At 36.7% G+C, this 20,609-nt stretch overlaps 1 protein-coding gene and 1 pseudogene across 3 annotated transcripts in view; one reads left to right on the plus strand and one right to left on the minus strand.

Moving 5' to 3' along the window:
* LOC144980915 (dynein regulatory complex protein 9-like) overlaps nucleotides 1–17,540 on the plus strand; it is a 21,342-nt gene extending 3,802 nt beyond the window's left edge. For both annotated transcript variants that reach the window (XM_078928831.1, XM_078928832.1), the window contains exons 3-10: nucleotides 7,562–7,806; nucleotides 8,841–8,969; nucleotides 9,886–10,009; nucleotides 11,211–11,330; nucleotides 11,516–11,590; nucleotides 12,579–12,710; nucleotides 13,569–13,670; nucleotides 15,041–17,540. In XM_078928831.1, coding sequence (XP_078784957.1) covers nucleotides 7,562–7,806; nucleotides 8,841–8,969; nucleotides 9,886–10,009; nucleotides 11,211–11,330; nucleotides 11,516–11,590; nucleotides 12,579–12,710; nucleotides 13,569–13,670; nucleotides 15,041–15,154 — 1,041 coding nt within the window. In that variant the 3' untranslated portion in view covers nucleotides 15,155–17,540. The remainder of the gene's footprint in view (nucleotides 1–7,561; nucleotides 7,807–8,840; nucleotides 8,970–9,885; nucleotides 10,010–11,210; nucleotides 11,331–11,515; nucleotides 11,591–12,578; nucleotides 12,711–13,568; nucleotides 13,671–15,040) is intronic.
* Nucleotides 17,541–19,140: 1,600 nt separating this feature from the next.
* The window catches only part of LOC144980918 (excitatory amino acid transporter 3-like), a 30,903-nt pseudogene continuing 29,434 nt past the window's right edge, over nucleotides 19,141–20,609 (minus strand). Inside the window, exons 11-12 of the transcript XR_013646988.1 lie at nucleotides 20,339–20,473; nucleotides 19,141–19,429 (exon numbers count right to left, since the gene is read on the minus strand). The product of XR_013646988.1 is annotated as an excitatory amino acid transporter 3-like (transcript). The remainder of the gene's footprint in view (nucleotides 19,430–20,338; nucleotides 20,474–20,609) is intronic.

Consider the following 20,609-nt stretch of genomic DNA (forward strand, 5'->3'; position numbering starts at 1 on the left):
CTCGTAAGGACCCAATTCGACCCTAAATAATGTGCTTTGAGAAAACAACTCTAGTGCAAAATAAGAACTTTTTCTTTCTCTCTCTCTCTCTCTCTCTCTCTCTCTCTCTCTCTCTCTCTCTCTCTCTCTCTCTCTCTCTCTCTCTCTCTCTCTCTCTCTCTCTCCCACTTCACAATATTATTTGTTCTACTATTGATTCCAAACAACACAATATTCGTCTTAACTATAATTACAACTATACACAGAGTGTCTGACCATTGCAAGACTACCACACTGTCTGCCAAAAATACAGCAGTACAGCAAAGTCAAAACTCTCAAGATATTACATCTTAATATTCATAAAAACATCATTACTCATACCTCATACCAAAACTACAAGTCTGATGACCAAATTAAAACAAAACCAATAAACAGTCTATATGTGTTTTTTTTTAATTACTGTAGGATTATCTGATTAAAAAACTAAAGGAGATGCATGCTACAAGTTTCAAGTTTAAGGTTGAATAATAATGATTTATTGTCAGTAAAAAGGCACTAGAAAATCTAAGTTATTGGACAAGTTTAGATATTTTCACCATCAAAAAAAATTATCAATGAAACAAATTGAGCATGACAAAGGATCATAAAGTCAATGCAGTATTTGATATATAAAAAGCACATTTCCCGCATTTTACAAAGCTTACTGCCCTTCAAAATGTTTAATTAATTATCAAAATTTGCCACCTGAAGTTTAATTTTCATTTAATTCTGTATGGGCCATATATTAGTGCCCTTTTTAATTTGTGTTTTTATAGTAACCATCACTTCATATAGCCAGCTATTGTATATATATACACAATTTGAGAAGGGCAATGAATACAATATGTGCTACCAAAATACAAAATGCTTGTGCCAGCATATGCTTTCATCGTTACCTATCTGGTCACAGCCATGCTCAATGTGACTTGATTTGGTGAGATGAGATTTGCTTGTCACTTGGTGATTGACCTGTAATGAGTTAGACCTGAATAGGTTTTCCGCCTATTGTCGTGTTTAGTTTTCAGGCTCAAACTCTTAACAATTTCCTTTTGCTGAATGATTGAATTGCTGATGTAGTGGAAAGTCACTGGTCTGTGGATATTTAATTCAGAAAAGTGAGTGGAGCAGGCACTTATGTTGGTAACAACAAGATATGAAGTGAATAGAAAAGTGCCAGAAGACAATAGAGAATGAAAATTTTTCGCGGCGGTGGTGGGGTTTTGAACCTGCGACCTTATTGGTACGACAACTCCGCCTGGCAGTGAGAGCGTGGCTCTACCGTGTGAGCTATCGACGAACACAAAAATATTCGTTTCAAACTCAAAGTCATTACTAGATCCCTCTCTCACCCACTTCTTGAGACCGCCGATTCGTTCGTACACCACCATCGCGAATAATTTTGACCAGCAGTTAAGCTTAATAGCCAATATTCTCAACACAAACATATAACATAGAAACGATTGAGACATTGAGTATGCTCCGTGTATGGGGTGAATTTTTAATTCAGAAAAGTGAGTGGAGCAGGCACTTATGTTGGTAACAACAAGATATGAAGTGAATAGAAAAGTGCCAGAAGACAATAGAGAATGAAAATTTTTCGCGGCGGTGGTGGGGTTTTGAACCTGCGACCTTATTGGTACGACAACTCCGCCTGGCAGGTGAGAGCGTGGCTCTACCGTGTGAGCTATCGACGAACACAAAAATATTCGTTTCAAACTCAAAGTCATTACTAGATCCCTCTCTCACCCACTTCTTGAGACCGCCGATTCGTTCGTACACCACCATCGCGAATAATTTTGACCAGCAGTTAAGCTTAATAGCCAATATTCTCAACACAAACATATAACATAGAAACGATTGAGACATTGAGTATGCTCCGGTGTATGGGGTGAATTTTTAATTCAGAAAAGTGAGTGGAGCAGGCACTTATGTTGGTAACAACAAGATATGAAGTGAATAGAAAAGTGCCAGAAGACAATAGAGAATGAAAATTTTTCGCGGCGGTGGTGGGGTTTTGAACCTGCGACCTTATTGGTACGACAACTCCGCCTGGCAGGTGAGAGCGTGGCTCTACCGTGTGAGCTATCGACGAACACAAAAATATTCGTTTCAAACTCAAAGTCATTACTAGATCCCTCTCTCACCCACTTCTTGAGACCGCCGATTCGTTCGTACACCACCATCGCGAATAATTTTGACCAGCAGTTAAGCTTAATAGCCAATATTCTCAACACAAACATATAACATAGAAACGATTGAGACATTGAGTATGCTCCGGTGTATGGGGTGAATTTTTAATTCAGAAAAGTGAGTGGAGCAGGCACTTATGTTGGTAACAACAAGATATGAAGTGAATAGAAAAGTGCCAGAAGACAATAGAGAATGAAAATTTTTCGCGGCGGTGGTGGGGTTTTGAACCTGCGACCTTATTGGTACGACAACTCCGCCTGGCAGGTGAGAGCGTGGCTCTACCGTGTGAGCTATCGACGAACACAAAAATATTCGTTTCAAACTCAAAGTCATTACTAGATCCCTCTCTCACCCACTTCTTGAGACCGCCGATTCGTTCGTACACCACCATCGCGAATAATTTTGACCAGCAGTTAAGCTTAATAGCCAATATTCTCAACACAAACATATAACATAGAAACGATTGAGACATTGAGTATGCTCCGGTGTATGGGGTGAATTTTTAATTCAGAAAAGTGAGTGGAGCAGGCACTTATGTTGGTAACAACAAGATATGAAGTGAATAGAAAAGTGCCAGAAGACAATAGAGAATGAAAATTTTTCGCGGCGGTGGTGGGGTTTTGAACCTGCGACCTTATTGGTACGACAACTCCGCCTGGCAGGTGAGAGCGTGGCTCTACCGTGTGAGCTATCGACGAACACAAAAATATTCGTTTCAAACTCAAAGTCATTACTAGATCCCTCTCTCACCCACTTCTTGAGACCGCCGATTCGTTCGTACACCACCATCGCGAATAATTTTGACCAGCAGTTAAGCTTAATAGCCAATATTCTCAACACAAACATATAACATAGAAACGATTGAGACATTGAGTATGCTCCGGTGTATGGGGTGAATTTTTAATTCAGAAAAGTGAGTGGAGCAGGCACTTATGTTGGTAACAACAAGATATGAAGTGAATAGAAAAGTGCCAGAAGACAATAGAGAATGAAATTTTTCGCGGCGGTGGTGGGGTTTTGAACCTGCGACCTTATTGGTACGACAACTCCGCCTGGCAGGTGAGAGCGTGGCTCTACCGTGTGAGCTATCGACGAACACAAAAATATTCGTTTCAAACTCAAAGTCATTACTAGATCCCTCTCTCACCCCACTTCTTGAGACCGCCGATTCGTTCGTACACCACCATCGCGAATAATTTTGACCAGCAGTTAAGCTTAATAGCCAATATTCTCAACACAAACATATAACATAGAAACGATTGAGACATTGAGTATGCTCCGGTGTATGGGGTGAATTTTTAATCAGAAAAGTGAGTGGAGCAGCACTTATGTTGGTAACAACAAGATAGTAAGTGAATGAAAAAGTGCCAGAAGACAATAGAGAATGAAATTTTTCGCGGCGGTGGTGGAGGTTTTGAACCTGCGACCTTATTGGTACGACAACTCCGCCTGCGGTTATTCGCGATGGTGAGATGCTTACGGGCTTGACGCAAAATCGAACAATCGGCGTCCTCAAGAAGTGGTGATAGAGGATCTAGTAATACACTTTGAGTTTGAACGAATATTTTGTGTTCGTACGATGCTCCACACGGTAAGCCACGCTCTCACTCCAGGCGAGTTTCGTACCAATAAGTCGCATTCAAAACTCCACCACCGACCGCGAAAATTTCATTCTCATGTCTCTGGCACTTTTCTATTCATTCAAATCTGTTGTTACCAACATAAGTGCCTGCTACCACTCACTATCTGAATTAAAAATTCACCCATACACGAGCAATCAAATGTCTCAATCGTTTCTAGTTATGTTGTTTTGAGAATATTGGCTATTAAGCTAACTGCTGGTCAAAATTATTCGCGATGGTGGTGTACGAACGAATCGGCGGTCTCAAGAAGTGGTGAGAGAGGGATCTAGTAATGACTTTGAGTTTGAAACGAATATTTTGTGTTCGTCGATAGCTCACACGGTAAGCCACGCTCTCACCTGCCAGGCGAGTTGTCGTACCAATAAGGTCGCAGGTTCAAAACCCCACACCGCCGCGAAAAATTTTCATTCTCTATTGTCTTCTGGCACTTTTCTATTCACTTCATATCTTGTTGTTACCAACATAAGTGCCTGCTCCACTCACTTTTCTGAATTAAAATTCACCCCATACACCGGAGCATACTCAATGTCTCATCGTTTCTATGTTATATGTTTGTGTTGAGAATATTGGCTATTAAGCTTAACTGCTGGTCAAAATTATTCGCGATGGTGGTGTACGAACGAATCGGCGGTCTCAAGAAGTGGGTGAGAGGGATCTAGTAATGACTTTGAGTTTGAAACGAATATTTTTGTGTTCGTCGATAGCTCACACGGTAGAGCCACGCTCTCACCTGCCAGGCGGAGTTGTCGTACCAATAAGGTCGCAGGTTCAAAACCCCACCACCGCCGCGAAAAATTTTCATTCTCTATTGTCTTCTGGCACTTTTCTATTCACTTCATATCTTGTTGTTACCAACATAAGTGCCTGCTCCACTCACTTTTCTGAATTAAAAATTCACCCCATACACCGGAGCATACTCAATGTCTCAATCGTTTCTATGTTATATGTTTGTGTTGAGAATATTGGCTATTAAGCTTAACTGCTGGTCAAAATATTCGCGATGGTGGTGTACGAACGAATCGGCGGTCTCAAGAAGTGGGTGAGAGAGGGATCTAGTAATGACTTTGAGTTTGAAACGAATATTTTGTGTTCGTCGATAGCTCACACGGTAGAGCCACGCTCTCACCTGCCAGGCGGAGTTGTCGTACCAATAAGGTCGCAGGTTCAAAACCCACCACCGCCGCGAAAAATTTTCATTCTCTATTGTCTTCTGGCACTTTTCTATTCACTTCATATCTTGTTGTTACCAACATAAGTGCCTGCTCCACTCACTTTTCTGAATTAAAAATTCACCCCATACACCGGAGCATACTCAATGTCTCAATCGTTTCTATGTTATATGTTTGTGTTGAGAATATTGGCTATTAAGCTTAACTGCTGGTCAAAATTATTCGCGATGGTGGTGTACGAACGAATCGGCGGTCTCAAGAAGGGGGTGAGAGAGGGATCTAGTAATGACTTTGAGTTTGAAACGAATATTTTTGTGTTCGTTGATAGCTCACACGGTAGAGCCACGCTCTCACCTGCCAGGCGGAGTTGTCGTACCAATAAGGTCGCAGGTTCAAAACCCCACCACCGCCGCGAAAAATTTTCATTCTCTATTGTCTTCTGGCACTTTTCTATTCACTTCATATCTTGTTGTTACCAACATAAGTGCCTGCTCCACTCACTTTTCTGAATTAAAAATTCACCCCATACACCGGAGCATACTCAATGTCTCAATCGTTTCTATGTTATATGTTTGTGTTGAGAATATTGGCTATTAAGCTTAACTGCTGGTCAAAATATTCGCGATGGTGGTGTACGAACGAATCGGCGGTCTCAAGAAGTGGGTGAGAGAGGGATCTAGTAATGACTTTGAGTTTGAAACGAATATTTTTGTGTTCGTCGATAGCTCACACGGTAGAGCCACGCTCTCACCTGCCAGGCGGAGTTGTCGTACCAATAAGGTCGCAGGTTCAAAACCCCACCACCGCCGCGAAAAATTTTCATTCTCTATTGTCTTCTGGCACTTTTCTATTCACTTCATATCTTGTTGTTACCAACATAAGTGCCTGCTCCACTCACTTTCTGAATTAAAAATTCACCCCATACACCGGAGCATACTCAATGTCTCAATCGTTTCTATGTTATATGTTTGTGTTGAGAATATTGGCTATTAAGCTTAACTGCTGGTCAAAATTATTCGCGATGGTGGTGTACGAACGAATCGGCGGTCTCAAGAAGTGGTGAGAGAGGGATCTAGTAATGACTTTGAGTTTGAAACGAATATTTTTGTGTTCGTCGATAGCTCACACGGTAGAGCCACGCTCTCACCTGCCAGGCGGAGTTGTCGTACCAATAAGGTCGCAGGTTCAAAACCCCACCACCGCCGCGAAAAATTTTCATTCTCTATTGTCTTCTGGCACTTTTCTATTCACTTCATATCTTGTTGTTACCAACATAAGTGCCTGCTCCACTCACTTTTCTGAATTAAAAATTCACCCCATACACCGGAGCATACTCAATGTCTCATCGTTTCTATGTATATGTTTGTGTTGAGAATATTGGCTATTAAGCTTAACTGCTGGTCAAAATTATTCGCGATGGTGTGTACGAACGAATCGGCGGTCTCAAGAAGGGTGAGAGAGGGATCTAGTAATGACTTTGAGTTTGAAACGAATATTTTTGTGTTCGTCGATAGCTCACACGGTAGAGCCACGCTCTCACCTGCCAGGCGGAGTTGTCGTACCAATAAGGTCGCAGGTTCAAAACCCCACCACCGCCGCGAAAAATTTTCATTCTCTATTGTCTTCTGGCACTTTTCTATTCACTTCATATCTTGTTGTTACCAACATAAGTGCCTGCTCCACTCACTTTTCTGAATTAAAAATTCACCCCATACACCGGAGCATACTCAATGTCTCAATCGTTTCTATGTTATATGTTTGTGTTGAGAATATTGGCTATTAAGCTTAACTGCTGGTCAAAATTATTCGCGATGGTGGTGTACGAACGAATCGGCGGTCTCAAGAAGTGGGTGAGAGAGGGATCTAGTAATGACTTTGAGTTTGAAACGAATATTTTTGTGTTCGTCGATAGCTCACACGGTAGAGCCACGCTCTCACCTGCCAGGCGGAGTTGTCGTACCAATAAGGTCGCAGGTTCAAAACCCCACCACCGCCGCGAAAAATTTTCATTCTCTATTGTCTTCTGGCACTTTTCTATTCACTTCATATCTTGTTGGTCTGTGGATAAGTTCACTGGTCTAATCGTAGTGCAGAATCTGAAAATGTTTCTAGTCACCTCAGAATTTAAATGATTCTGTCCCAGGTGAAGTTTTAAACAGAAGTTTAAAAAAAACCTCATACACAAAACAAACAAAAAAGTGGTCCTTCAGAACTATAAGACTTGTGACGCTAAATTTTTGTCCTTGTTTAACAAAAAGACAGAAACCATTGCTTGCTTCTGCTACACTATGGATGAAAGACTTGTCTAGAGCAATGTACTTTTTGCCAGATTTATCAGACTCAGCTTTCAGATCATTGTTGATGGATGGAGGGGTAAAAAAAAATTGTTCCTTTGCTTGTGAGATGATTTCTCTAGCAACTGAGATATCCCGATCTCACTTTGACAGCAGGTTTGCTTTTTAATTAACTAGAAAGTGTTTAGATGGATGTCAAAATAAACTTTAAACTTATTCTTATTAAAAGCCTTTATCTGCTTTTCAGATTGTTCGTGGAGAACTTACTCAGTTAGTGGACAGGCAAGTCCAATTAGAGAACAAATACCAATCTGTGCTGGGTAAGAAGATGGAGATGATGAGGACTACCAAAAACCCCGACAAGCTATTAGCAGCTGAGAAAGAAGTCCTCAGTACTGGAGGTGATTTGAAAAACTCCACCCATGTCTTTGGTCGTACATTGCGACAGAATCCTTTGTCGGGTGACAACATTGTCAAGATACAAGAAGATAGGTGAGAAAACACACTACACTTCATATTTAAATACTTGCTTCCTCTATAGTACATAACTAGCAATTTTTTCTATAGCTTCTCTATTCTTACTTTTTTAATTAACAAAGAAAGAAAAAAATCAATGGCCAAGAGAGTAGAAGAATTAAAACACTCACACTCCCCCCCCCCCCCCCCCCCCCCCCATGCACATGCATACAAAATTTGCTCAATTTGTATTATCATAAATTAAAGTTATTGGTTGTTGTGATGTGAAATCAAGTTAGAAGGTGCTAATTGGCATCAGTGATGCAAATGTATAATAAAGTGTGATGTGGATCGGGAGATGATAGTTAACACAACAAAGCGCTGTTTTATTAGAACCTTAAACACTGGTTAACAGACGTAGTTCTCTTCTCACCTTCTTGTCCAATATCAATTAGCATAAATTGCTTGCTACTGTTTGGGTAGGATGTAATCTATTGCAAAGTACTTTACATCAGATCTAACAGACCCAGCTCACAATCACTGATGGTTGGACAGAAGGGTTTCTTCTTGCATCCGAATAATTGGTTAATTTGTTTGTAAGTACTGTATACTACAGCGATGTTGGTGATTTAGTCTCTTGTCTTGTAACAAAGGCAAGCAATATAAAGTCTGTTTAGTCATGAGGTGGCGGCCTTGCTTTCAAATGCCTGGCATTGCTTCTGTGGATAAGGTAATTCACATACATGGATACATTGTTTGCCTCGACAAAAGGGCAATGACTATTGAAGGTTGCCAGAACAAAAATGTTACCTAACAAGTGACTTGTACTGTTTGGATAGGAATTTGATTTTAAGTAGCTTCCAGGGGAAACACCTCGAACATGATGCCTCCCTGAAAGAATACTATATGATTGTTCATACTTATTTCTAATAGAGCTATTAGAACCCTCCAAGTCTAAGCCACCATCATACCCATTTCAATCCAGTCCTTTTTTTGTAAATAGGAAAATACAATTTTTTACAATAGATCTGTTTGTTATTTTTATTATTTATTTATTATTTTCTTTGCAGGACCTTTGTTGAAAACTTGATGGGTGAAACGATGACAGAACTAGTTCAGAATTGCAGCTTCCAAGTCTTATTGGATTGTGTCAACTCTCAGAAACAACGGAAAGCTTCACTTCAAAGTACAATTCAGAAGTATGTGTAAAGAAAAGTTGCATATGATATGTCAGTTTAAATCTTGACAGATGGATTTGAATTTTATTTTAAAGCTAGTAGAGATAGAGAGCAGGAAGAGTGATGTGACCGGGGCTACAGTGAAGTCTGTTTCGCATTGCTGTTATCGCTATTTAAAAAAAAAAAAAAGATTAATTCTCTACTAGATATTTTATCATTGTAGAAATTACAAAAGCAGTATTACTGTGATAGTAATAGGGGTTAAATGAAAAATTGCTTTGAAACTTTGAAAAATAATTTTGCAGGGACAAGTTACTTAAATAATACAAAAAAACTAAAAAAACACTTGCATAACCGGAACATGGATATCTACACTTCACTTCCAGCCGGGAGGAAGGGGGGGGGGGGGGGGGGGGGGGGGGGGGGGGGGGGGGGGGGGGGGGGGGGGGGGGGGGAGATGTCTCATTAAAATCTTCATCAAAACAATGGAAGCTTTCAAAGCTGCTTCCAATCTGCTGACAGAGCAATGCTGCTAGATGTATCCTGTCTTGTCTTGATGAGTTTTCCTTAAAAATAGACATTTGGGCAACACTGTATCTCTCTCTCTCCCCCCCCCCCCCCCCCCCCCCCCCCCCCCCCCCCGCCGTTATCTTCGCATCATGGAAACAATGACCAATTGCACACCATATAAATTTATCATGATACTCATCATCATCATCATCATCATCATCATCATCATCATCATCATCACCGATACCATTGCAGTAGTTTTTATAATAAAATGGTGCCAAAATAGATTGTCCTTCAGCTTTGACCAATGAGATCCCTCGATTAATATTCATTAAATGCCTGGTTTTGCATAGGTTTTTAAAATGGGAAATGTTCAACTCAGGGTCTTTTCAGGTGATTAAAAAAAATTAAAATTTCTGCATCACAGAGAAGAAGATGGCCGGAAGAGAGTGAGAGAACTTCAAAGGCAGTTGGTGGACGTAAAGAAGGAAAAGGAGATTCAAGTCCAGCAACGTCTAGAAATGATCTCACATCTCAAAGATCAACTCCAGGTAAAGCCTTGATCGTTATGTGAATTTTTATGATATTTTTATCTTGTAAAAATTATATATCCATCATCTTATTGGTATTTATGACTGAATAGATATAATGTTTCATTGTGTTACAAAGCCTAGTGAGATTCAATGTGATCAGTGAATGATAATTGTCAATTTTGATAAGTTTGGCCTCTCTGCTGAATCCAGGCACTTCACACAAATTACTCCACCTGTAACAAATGTTAAATGAGCATTTAACTACTTGCAGTAATAGACGGTGTAAGAGTGCTTGAACAAAAAAAATGGTATCTAAGATGTGTTTTGTGCTGTATAAATTGGAGATTTTGTTTTGTCTTTTGCAGGGCCTGTTTTGGGGATAGCTGAATCATTTTGAAATACAATGAACATTGTGATAACAAGGGAATTTTCTATATATATGAGCATGTTATTTTTACGCGTTTCATTTTAAAAAAAAGATAGTGATAATATTATGCTGACTTCCATCAGCCTATACAATTCCATACCTTATTTTTTGGAAGCCAACTAATGGGTTTCTCTTAGTTAATCGAACCAATAGGTAGCAAAAGTGTGATGTCAACAAACTGGTTCCCATCTCATTGGAAATGTAAAACCACTCTTCCAGAGAACTGAATACATGCCGTGTGTAAATGATCTTCTGGTTTCAGAGTGATGGCATCTTAGTTTCTAGTCTAAACATATGCTGGTCGTCAATAAAGATCATCCATCCTCACTCTTTTACATCTCGTAATCCTTAGATTCTGCCTATTCATCCTGTTACTAAAATGGTTAAGCCACATTATGATTCAATATGTAACCTATTCATTATTATGCCTCCGAAGAACTGGTTACAAACACACTTCCAATGATTTTGGAACTGGAAAAATAGACGGTACGACGTCACAACTTTTCTTCCCTATTGCCATTGTGGTAGACGCTTCCTGAACACAAGTTGGTTAATCACCAAATACCAAACCCTGAACTTAGATTATACCAGTGATAATTCCGTTCTCAGCCATGATATTTCCATCTAGTTTCAATAGTGGATATGGAAAATAACACATTTTAGTGCAAGTTGTTTTAACTTTTTGAAAAAATTGAATTCAATGATGAAACAGAAACAAGGTTATTCTTATTTATCAATTTCTAAAGACTGACATTTTTCTTTTTTCTTATTTCTTTCTGTTTTTTTCTTTAGGAAATGAAAGCTAAATCCAATATGGAGGGCAAGTACATCAAAAAATGTGCAGAAGTAGCTGTGGCCCAGACCCAAAGACGTTGCTTTATCACAGAAAAGGACATGAAGGAAGAGGCAGATGTGAGTAAAATTCTAAACCCGGGTGTACCACACTGCCATTTTATATTGAGAATTACTTATTACAAACCTTAATTATTTTATTTTCTAAAATCAATTCTTAAAAGTATAAATGAGCCTTGTTTATTAAATCATTGATCATTGATATTGCCATAATTATAATTATATTTTATTAATTTTTTTTTCAGAGACTACGAAGAAAAATTGATGAAGAAGAGAGAGCCAGCCAGGAAATTGTGTCCTATTTACACAAAAATCAAAATGTAAATAAACAAAAATAGATAAGATTACAAGTAACAATGTCAGTTGCCTCACTCTGGTATCATTTCAGCCTAAATGATAAAACTTGGTTTGGATTAAATTGTTTTACTGAAGATCTTGATTTGAGTATAATTTTATCTGTAAGGTTGAACTACTATCACCATTTAGCAGCCAGATTGCCTAAGTGTCATGTTGTTGCAATGAAATAAAATCCGTAACCACCATGAAACATTTTCTTGTTGTGACTCATCGCCTCTAAACAGTATCATATTGTATTATTTAGGTGCGAAAAACAAGATTTATAGCCAAAAATATGAAATTTGGGTTAAGTCTATCAGTTTATCTGAGGAGAATCAATTTTGTTTCAGAGGAGAAAAAAAAACAACTATCATTTGGTACATCTGGCCATCTAAATTTAAATTCACTTTTTGAAATTTGGTTTACTTTACACATATTACCCCACTTTACCCAGATATAGAGATGAATAAAGTAAATGATTGCTAGTACAAAAAGGATGCCTAACAGCGACTTGTACTGTAAGGACATTGGTAAATCATGACCTTCCTCTGAGAATGAATGAAACATTGTATTGCACTGAGCATATTCACACACACACACACACACACACACACACACACACACACACACACACACACATATATATATATATATATATATATATATAATATATATATATATATATATATATATATATATATATATATATATATATATATATATATATATATATGGTTGGGTGGAGTTAGCTGGAACCACGTAGAGTGCTCGACAGTTTATAGGAGTAGGAGCGAATTATTTATCCATTCCCACCTCGTTTTTGTTACTTTCTCCAACAAAGTTGTTTCATCCCAGTCTTGGAATCATCAGGAAATCCTGGTGTCTGGGAGGAATGTTGTTGTGTTCTCACTGTGTAGAAACTAGGTGTGTCATTGGTCTGACTGGATAAATTGACATTTTTTCTCTATCTAGGAACTAGACAAGAAATTGGACTTTTGGATAGAGAAATATGAAACAGACAAAGAGGCCAAGCAGAAGGAGTTGGACACACTGAAGCAGACAAAGGCAAAAGACTTAGAGAAACTGCAGGAAAAGACAAAGCTGGTAGGAATTTGACTTTAAAGAATTCCATCAGAGCTTAAAGGGCAATGGAACAGTTGTTTATCCTGTTTTTATTTTACAGTTAAACAGAGAGTAAAAGTTGCTTTTTACTTTCTGGATAGGATGCTAGTCCATTGTAAGTATTTTCCCCAGATCGTATATAGATAGTATGCAGATGACGTCACTCAGGCCTTTGTTATTGTTTTTGCCATCCGCGTTTGTGAGTTGTTCTCACTAAACTGTATTAACCAGACTATAAAAGTTCATGGTTACACAGAGTTTGTGTGTTGGTCCGTTATACTTCCGGATGGCAATGTTGTGAACTCCTTGGCCAAGCGCATTCTATCTATACCCAGCTATCCAGAGACTGCCGAGTGGACAGAGGGGTCAGAATAAATTTGGACAGCGCTTTTGAATGATATTGGTTACTCTTGCTTGTAAGACTAGTGCGCTACCTACAGATCTATCTGTAGGCTGTCCTTTGTTGAGTTGACCATCTCAATATGATTTTATCTGACGATGAAGTGAATGCTGTCCAGACTATAAAATCTAGGTTAAATTCATGTTTTATTAGGGGAAATAAATAAACTCTTATATAGTGCTAACAAATATTAATTTCGTTTTGCTAATGATAACTTAACTCTGCCCTTACTAGCCATTTTCAGATTTTTTCCAAAAATGTCATTGTCTACTCTTTTGCAGTTTAGAATTCCAAATGTGTTCCAATTGCTGTGTGACTTGAAACAATAGTTCAGGTTCCAAAATGATGATGTAAAAGGATTATTTTATTCTGCATTCTTAAGCGATTTTAACAAAAGGTAATGGATGATGTAATGCCTTGGATGTTATCTTTGTTTTCAGTACAAAGAATATGAACAGATTGTTGTAGAGGATCGTATCGAGAAAGAGAAAGCACGGCGAAAAGCAGAACAGGAAGCCATTGAACTCAGATCTGCTATTAGAGTGAGTATTACTACTACTACAACTACTACCACCACCACTACTACTACTACTACTACTACTACTACTACTACTACTACTACTACTACTACTACTACTACTACTACTACTACTACTACTACTACTACTACTACTATTACTACTACTACTACTACTACTACTACTACTACTACTACTACTACTACAACTACTACTACTACTACTACTACTACTACTACTACTACTACTACTACTACTACTACTACTGCTGCTGCTGCTGCTGCTACTACTACTACTACTACTACTACTACTACTACTACTACTACTACTACTACTACTACTACTACTACTACTACCAATACTACTACTACTACTATTACTACAACTACTACTACTACTACTACTACTACTACTACTACTACTACTACACACTACATACTACTATACTACTACTACTACTACTACTACTACTACTACTACTACTACTACTACTACTATTACTACTACTACTACTACTACTACTACTACTACTACTTCTGACACTACTACTACTACCACTACTATTACTGCTACTACTACTACCATCACCACCACTACAGCCGTTGCTACTACCTGTGATGCCCCTTTTCCGAAATCTGCCGGGTATTACTTTTTCTTTTGCTAGAGACTTGAATTTTTTAATTTTTTTAAAGATTAAATTATTAGTTCTTTAAAGGCAAAGTCAGGGGGGAGCTAGATGGATATTTTTCTTTAAAAAAAATGATTTAAGGGTAATACTATTTGATGAAGAGGAGCAAAAGCGTTGCGAGAAATATTTTAATATCTTCTACAGTGCTAAAACTACCATTACTTTTACTGTTTCAGTGCTAACAGATCTGTTCTTGTAATAAAATTGAAGCTTACATTCAATTTCATATTATTTATTTCTTCGAGCTTAGAACAGCAACATTTACAATTTTATTTTAAGGTGCTTTTACGCGTAGCTTATACCCTGGATATTATGCGTTATAAAATTTCAAAATATTTTTATTATTATGATTATTTCTATCGTTCTTCTTATTTGTTCGTCTTCTTCTTCATCTTCGTTCTTCTTCTTTTTCTTCATCGTCATCTTATTATTGTTATTATTATTATTATTATTATTATGATTATTATTATTATTATTATTATTATTATTATTATTATTATTATTATTATTATTATTATTATTATTATTAATATTATTATTATTATTATTATTATTATTATTATTATTATCACTATCATCATCATCATCATCATCATCATCATCATCATCATCATCATCATCATCATTATCATCATTATCATCATATTGTGTTCTGATTTACTTTCATTATATTTTTATTTTCACCTTTTTCCCCCTCACCTTCCAGCTTCAAGCATGGTGGCGAGGCATCATGGTCAGGAAAGGATTCGGTCCATTTGGGAAGAAAAAGAAAGGGAAAGGAAAGAAAGGCAAGGGAAAGAAGAAGGGCAAGAAGAAGTAAATTCCTGGCTTATGTCACCTTGCTACGGACACATCAGACTTGTGGGTTTGTGTGTATTATTATAGACTGTGATCTTCTCCTGTCATATGTGAGACAGGGGGACAAAGACATTTCTAAGTTATGATTTATTAAATGTAAAATTGGAAAAACAGTGTATTGAAAAGAAAGTTACATTAAATATTTTAAATATAGTTATTGTGGACATCAGACTCTAACTGTACAAGCACAAGAGGATTGTTTCAGCATGACGCATGGTGCTTGCACAGTTTGAGTTGGATGTAGCAGGTTGTTGCCAGTTTTGGATATCATATTCGATGGCATTCTCGACTGAAAGCTGAAAAGTAATTGGACCTTTTTTTTTAGTTTCAGAATGCCGAGGATATATAATAACTTAAAACATACAATTTTACAGAATGACTGCTGTGATATTGTTGTTCCTATTGATGTCAACAAAAAGTTTGTTTATATTTATCACAGAAGAATTGAGTATTTAATTATTTTTGTAAAACTGAAAACAAAAATGTTATGCTTTTTTTCATTCTTAAAATTTATAATTAAATTGATTTTTTGTTGCTCATATTTCAAACATCATTTTTATTTTTGGAGACACAATAACATTCTACTTCAGTTTTATCATGACTCTAAATACATATTCCCCCATTAAAGGCCTGGGTTTATTTCTATCAAGACAACCTTATTCTCCCCTGATTTTATAGATGCTTCCTGTTCTTTACTTATTTCATGGCAAAACTTTATTCACCAATGGAGAAGCAATGATTGTGGGATCAAGACTCCAAAGAAGATTTACAGTAATTGCTATCTTTGTGAAAACAGTTATTAAATATGATGCCACTTTAGAGTAAAGTTGAAACGTACATTTAACCATCAACCTGCGAGTTCCGATTTTTCCAGGTACCAGTACCACTATTTTTTGTTATCACCAAAAGAGCAGTAACAGCAATTTACTCGGGTTCAATAAAACTTCAGATAATAATGGGAGATATTATTGTCTTTTCAGTTTGAATTAATCCTAGTAGACTCGAACCCTACTTCTAATGGATTAAGTAGTTACAGTGCACTGCTTTTCTGTTTCAAATATATTAATGATAGTTGTACATGTCTATTTTGTGCCTTCTCATTTTTCCATCCACCTGCTTCTATCACAATATACACTCTTTTCAGCAAGTAATGAGAAAGCACTGCTGATTTTATTAGTTTTTATTATTTGATGTATTCTGTTTTTACATCTAGGAACTGAGGTGGATTTTTAGGATGAATGCAAATACATCTCATCCAAGAAAGAGTTTTAATCATTTCAAATGTTTTAGATCTCTATTGCCTTAACTGCTGAGTGTGAATTGTGAGCATGGAACTTCTCCCTCTCTCTCTCTCTCTCTCTCTCTCTCTCTCTCTCTCTCTCTCTCTCTCTCTCTCTTTTTCTTTCATTTTAGGCTATGAGTTGATTGAATGTGTGTACTCATTGCCCTGTAATCTTTTAGAGTTCATAAATCCATAAATTTAAAACTTTCAAAATTGTTTGAAGCAGAAACATGTTTTCAAATCACATATTTGTGTGTATTCTTGTTGTTTATTTTGTTGTTGTTGTTTTCATGTATATTTTCTATAGTCGAATGTATATAAATATACGGACACACACACACACACACACACACACATTCAAACACACACACACACACACACACACACACATCTCATAAGAACAGAAAGGTCACGTTAATGTAATCCATTTTGTGAATCTTGAATTGTTAAATGTATTATTTACACGGTTTACATTTTGAAATGCAAACTTTGATAAAAGATTTGACATTTATGTATAAATACCTCAATAGCATTTTATAAAGATATACAGGCTTGCCTTCTTGAAAAGTAAAAAAAAAGTCGTTGTTTTTATTGAGATGATGCTGTTAAATTTAACTTGCAATGATATTGTATTGCCCATTTGCATTCAGGATTATTTAATAATTCTTTAGAGACCTGAATAACCCAACACGAAACTTTTGTTTTCAACAAATTTTATGAATATTTTTATAAGTCAAAGTAATACTAACCTGCTCGAAGTTATGAACTGAAAAGGAATGAACAAAAATAAATTTAACAGCTTCGAAAAAATAACAAATTATTAATGATGTTATTGTTTTTGTTATTGACTGAACAAGGGTTTTGAGCCCAAAACGTTCTGTGTTTGGTATTTTATTCTTTATCCAAGCTGTTTTTTAAATAAATTTTTGTTCATGACTATTTTGATGTAGTTCTGCAGATGCAATGGTAGCCCTACAAATCTTTCGTGGTACTAGGCAAGTCTAAATATGGAGAAAAGAAAGACTATTAAAGTGCAAGAAAATTAAAATAATATTGTTTCATTCTTTACAAGTCTTAGTTTTTAATTATTTTATTTTTTATTACATGGGAGCCCTTAACCTCTCATCGTGGGCCTGGGAGGTACCTACTTTTGATGTCTCCTCTATTCTTCCCCTTTATTTTTCATCAACTTCTGATCTTTGTTCTGGAATAAAACTTGTTTCCATGGCCGTGGATGGTATCCTTTGCAATTAAAGGCACAGTTATTTTTTGAGAGAGGGGACCGGGGTAGAATGATATATACCTTGCAAAACATCTCCTTATTAAGTTAATACACTGTAGGTTATTGTGTATCGTGAATATCAAAAATAAAAATAAATTGAGCATTTATATTGTGCAATATTCACCAAGCATGTTCAAAGCGCTTTACAAGGGGTCCCTAGCAAATAGCAACATTTTACATGTAGTATGAAGCATGACGTATGTCAGGCGATATAATAATTATTTTATTTCCGACAGAGATAACGCTGTTTATGGCCAGGTGCTCATTTTGCGCATGAGTATGGTGAGAGAATGTAAGTAAAGAGCATTTTCCAAGGACTCGACAGTGTGAGCAGGATTCGAACCCAGGACCTTCCAATCTGAAGGCGAGTGTCATACTACATGACCACATGCTGACTATAACGTGTTGTAATTGTTTTGAGTTACTTTCTCTAGCATAGTGGGTGAACGATACACATCTCAGGGCATAGTTTATGATACCATTGCCCAGCCAGATGAAATCCAGGCAACTATCTCTATCTCTTTTAACCGATTAACACCGATATCAAGAACTTTTTCCAAGACCTCAACATTGTATTGCACAGAGCAGGACTCGAACCAAGTACCTAGTGGTCCATAGGCGAGTGTCAGGGCACAGGACCACAAAAAAAACTGCACAGAGCACTTTCACTTTCAGCCAGATCTAACAGAACCCATTGCCTAACCAATGTTAGGTGTACAGGAAAAAATCACAACTGCACCCGGGATCCATATCAGCCCCATTGTTTGTGTATAAGGTAAGTGCTCTACCAATTGAGCAATAATAAATAAATAGATAAATTCTCTCTATTCTGTCCAAGTGGAAATTCGTATTTAGTTATTTTTATCTCAGAAGGGAAAAACAATGGTAACAAAAATGATGATGATGATGATAATAATAATAATAATAATAATAATAATAATAATAATAATAATAATAATAATAATAATGATGGTAATACTACTACTACTACTACTACTACTACTACTACTACTACTACTACTACTACTACTAATAATAATAATAATAATAATAATAATAATAATAATAATAATGATAATAATAATAACAATAATAACAATGATGATGCTCATGATGATAACAATAACAACAATAATCATAACAAAAATATAACTTTGTTGGTCTTAATAATTATTTTCCATTTATTGATTACAGCAATTAGCTTTATTTTATTCTCTCTCTCTCTCTCTCTCTCTCTCTCTCTCTCTGTCCCCCCCCTCTCTCTCTCTCTCTATCTCTCTCTCTCTCGAACGCACAAAGCACACACACACATACATACATACATACATACATACGTACATAAGTACATACATACATACATACATACATACATACATACATACATACATACATACACACACATACACTTGCATACACATTTATACATAAACAGGCATTGAACATGCATGCTTTATACTGCCATAGACATTATTTCGAAATAAAATAAAATATTGATAACAACATGATCATATGAATAGACATCCTGACATTAATTGCCTTTGCCTTCCGCATTTTGTGCTTCACAGATGATATTCGCTTCTTTCATCGTTCGTACAGTTTTCTTACACAATGCATTTGTGTAAGCAGTTATAAACATGTGGCTTGCTGCATTTACCCCAGTCCTTGCTCTGTCTCTGTAACAAAGATTTTATAGAGATGTCAAGTTTGGGACTTTAGAGGGAAGTTGCGAGTCATAGTTTTTCTACTGGGAACTGTGTTTTCAGTCCACCCGTGGACTGAAAACACAGCTGTGTATTCAGTCCACCGGAAATAAGAATATTTAAAAGGACCAATTATAATTATCGTATATACTTACCTTAATCGATAGTGACTACTTTGATGCTGAGCATCATCAGAAATGGACAGGCATAAAATTTAAAGCAATTCAACTTTTTAATAATATAATTTACAGTGACCTTACAAAATGTGGACTATGGCTATCTAGAGAGAGGCGGAGACTATGTTGAGAACTATCATTCTACTCAATTAATGCCAAACTTTAATTTCAGATATGATGTATGGTATTGAATCTATTTGTTTTAAAGTTATAAGCAGAGTCCCATTAATTTTTGACTCAGCCTCTCTCTCTCTCTCTCTCTCTCTCTCTCTCTCTCTCTCTCTCTCTCTCTCTCTCTCTCTCTCTCTCTCTCTCTCTCTCTCCCTCTCCCTCTCTCTCTCTCTCTCTCTCTCTCTCTCTCTCTCTATATATATAATATATATATATATATATATATATATATTATATATACCATCTCTATCTCTCTCGCGATTTCTGTCTTTCAATCTATCTATACATCCATCCGTCTATCTATCTATCTTCTATCTATCTCTATCTAATATCTCTCTCTCTCTCTCTCTCTCTCTCTCTCTCTCTCTCTCTCTCTCTCTCTCTGTGCTCTGCTCTGATCTCTCTCTCTCTCTCTCTCTCTCTCTCTCTCTCTCTCTCTCTGTCTCTCTCTGTGCTCTGCTCTCTCTCTCTTTTTTCTTTTTCTTTTCTTTGTTTTTTTTTTTTCACTTTCTTTTAATTCTAAGGACAAACTTACAAAAGCCATTCCACTGCAAAGAGCATGGCAACATTTTCTAAAGGCACTTGATTGGCTGTCAGAATAATGATGATGATGAATATGGATGCACTAGGCAGGGCAGGGATTGCCATACTTGTCACAATTGTCAGGAGTCTATAAGAAATGCAAAATAAATGAATAGATAGATAAATAACTAAATAATTAAATAAAAAAATAAAAAAATAAAATAAATAAAAAAATAAATAAATAAATAAATAAATAAAAAAAATAAATAAAGGCAAAGGTAGTC

The sequence above is a fragment of the Berghia stephanieae genome, chromosome 10, assembly GCF_034508935.2.
Source record: "Berghia stephanieae isolate SIO BIC M18660-M18661 chromosome 10, UCSD_Bste_1.3, whole genome shotgun sequence".
In the NCBI taxonomy this organism is placed as follows: Eukaryota; Metazoa; Mollusca; class Gastropoda; order Nudibranchia; family Aeolidiidae; genus Berghia; species Berghia stephanieae.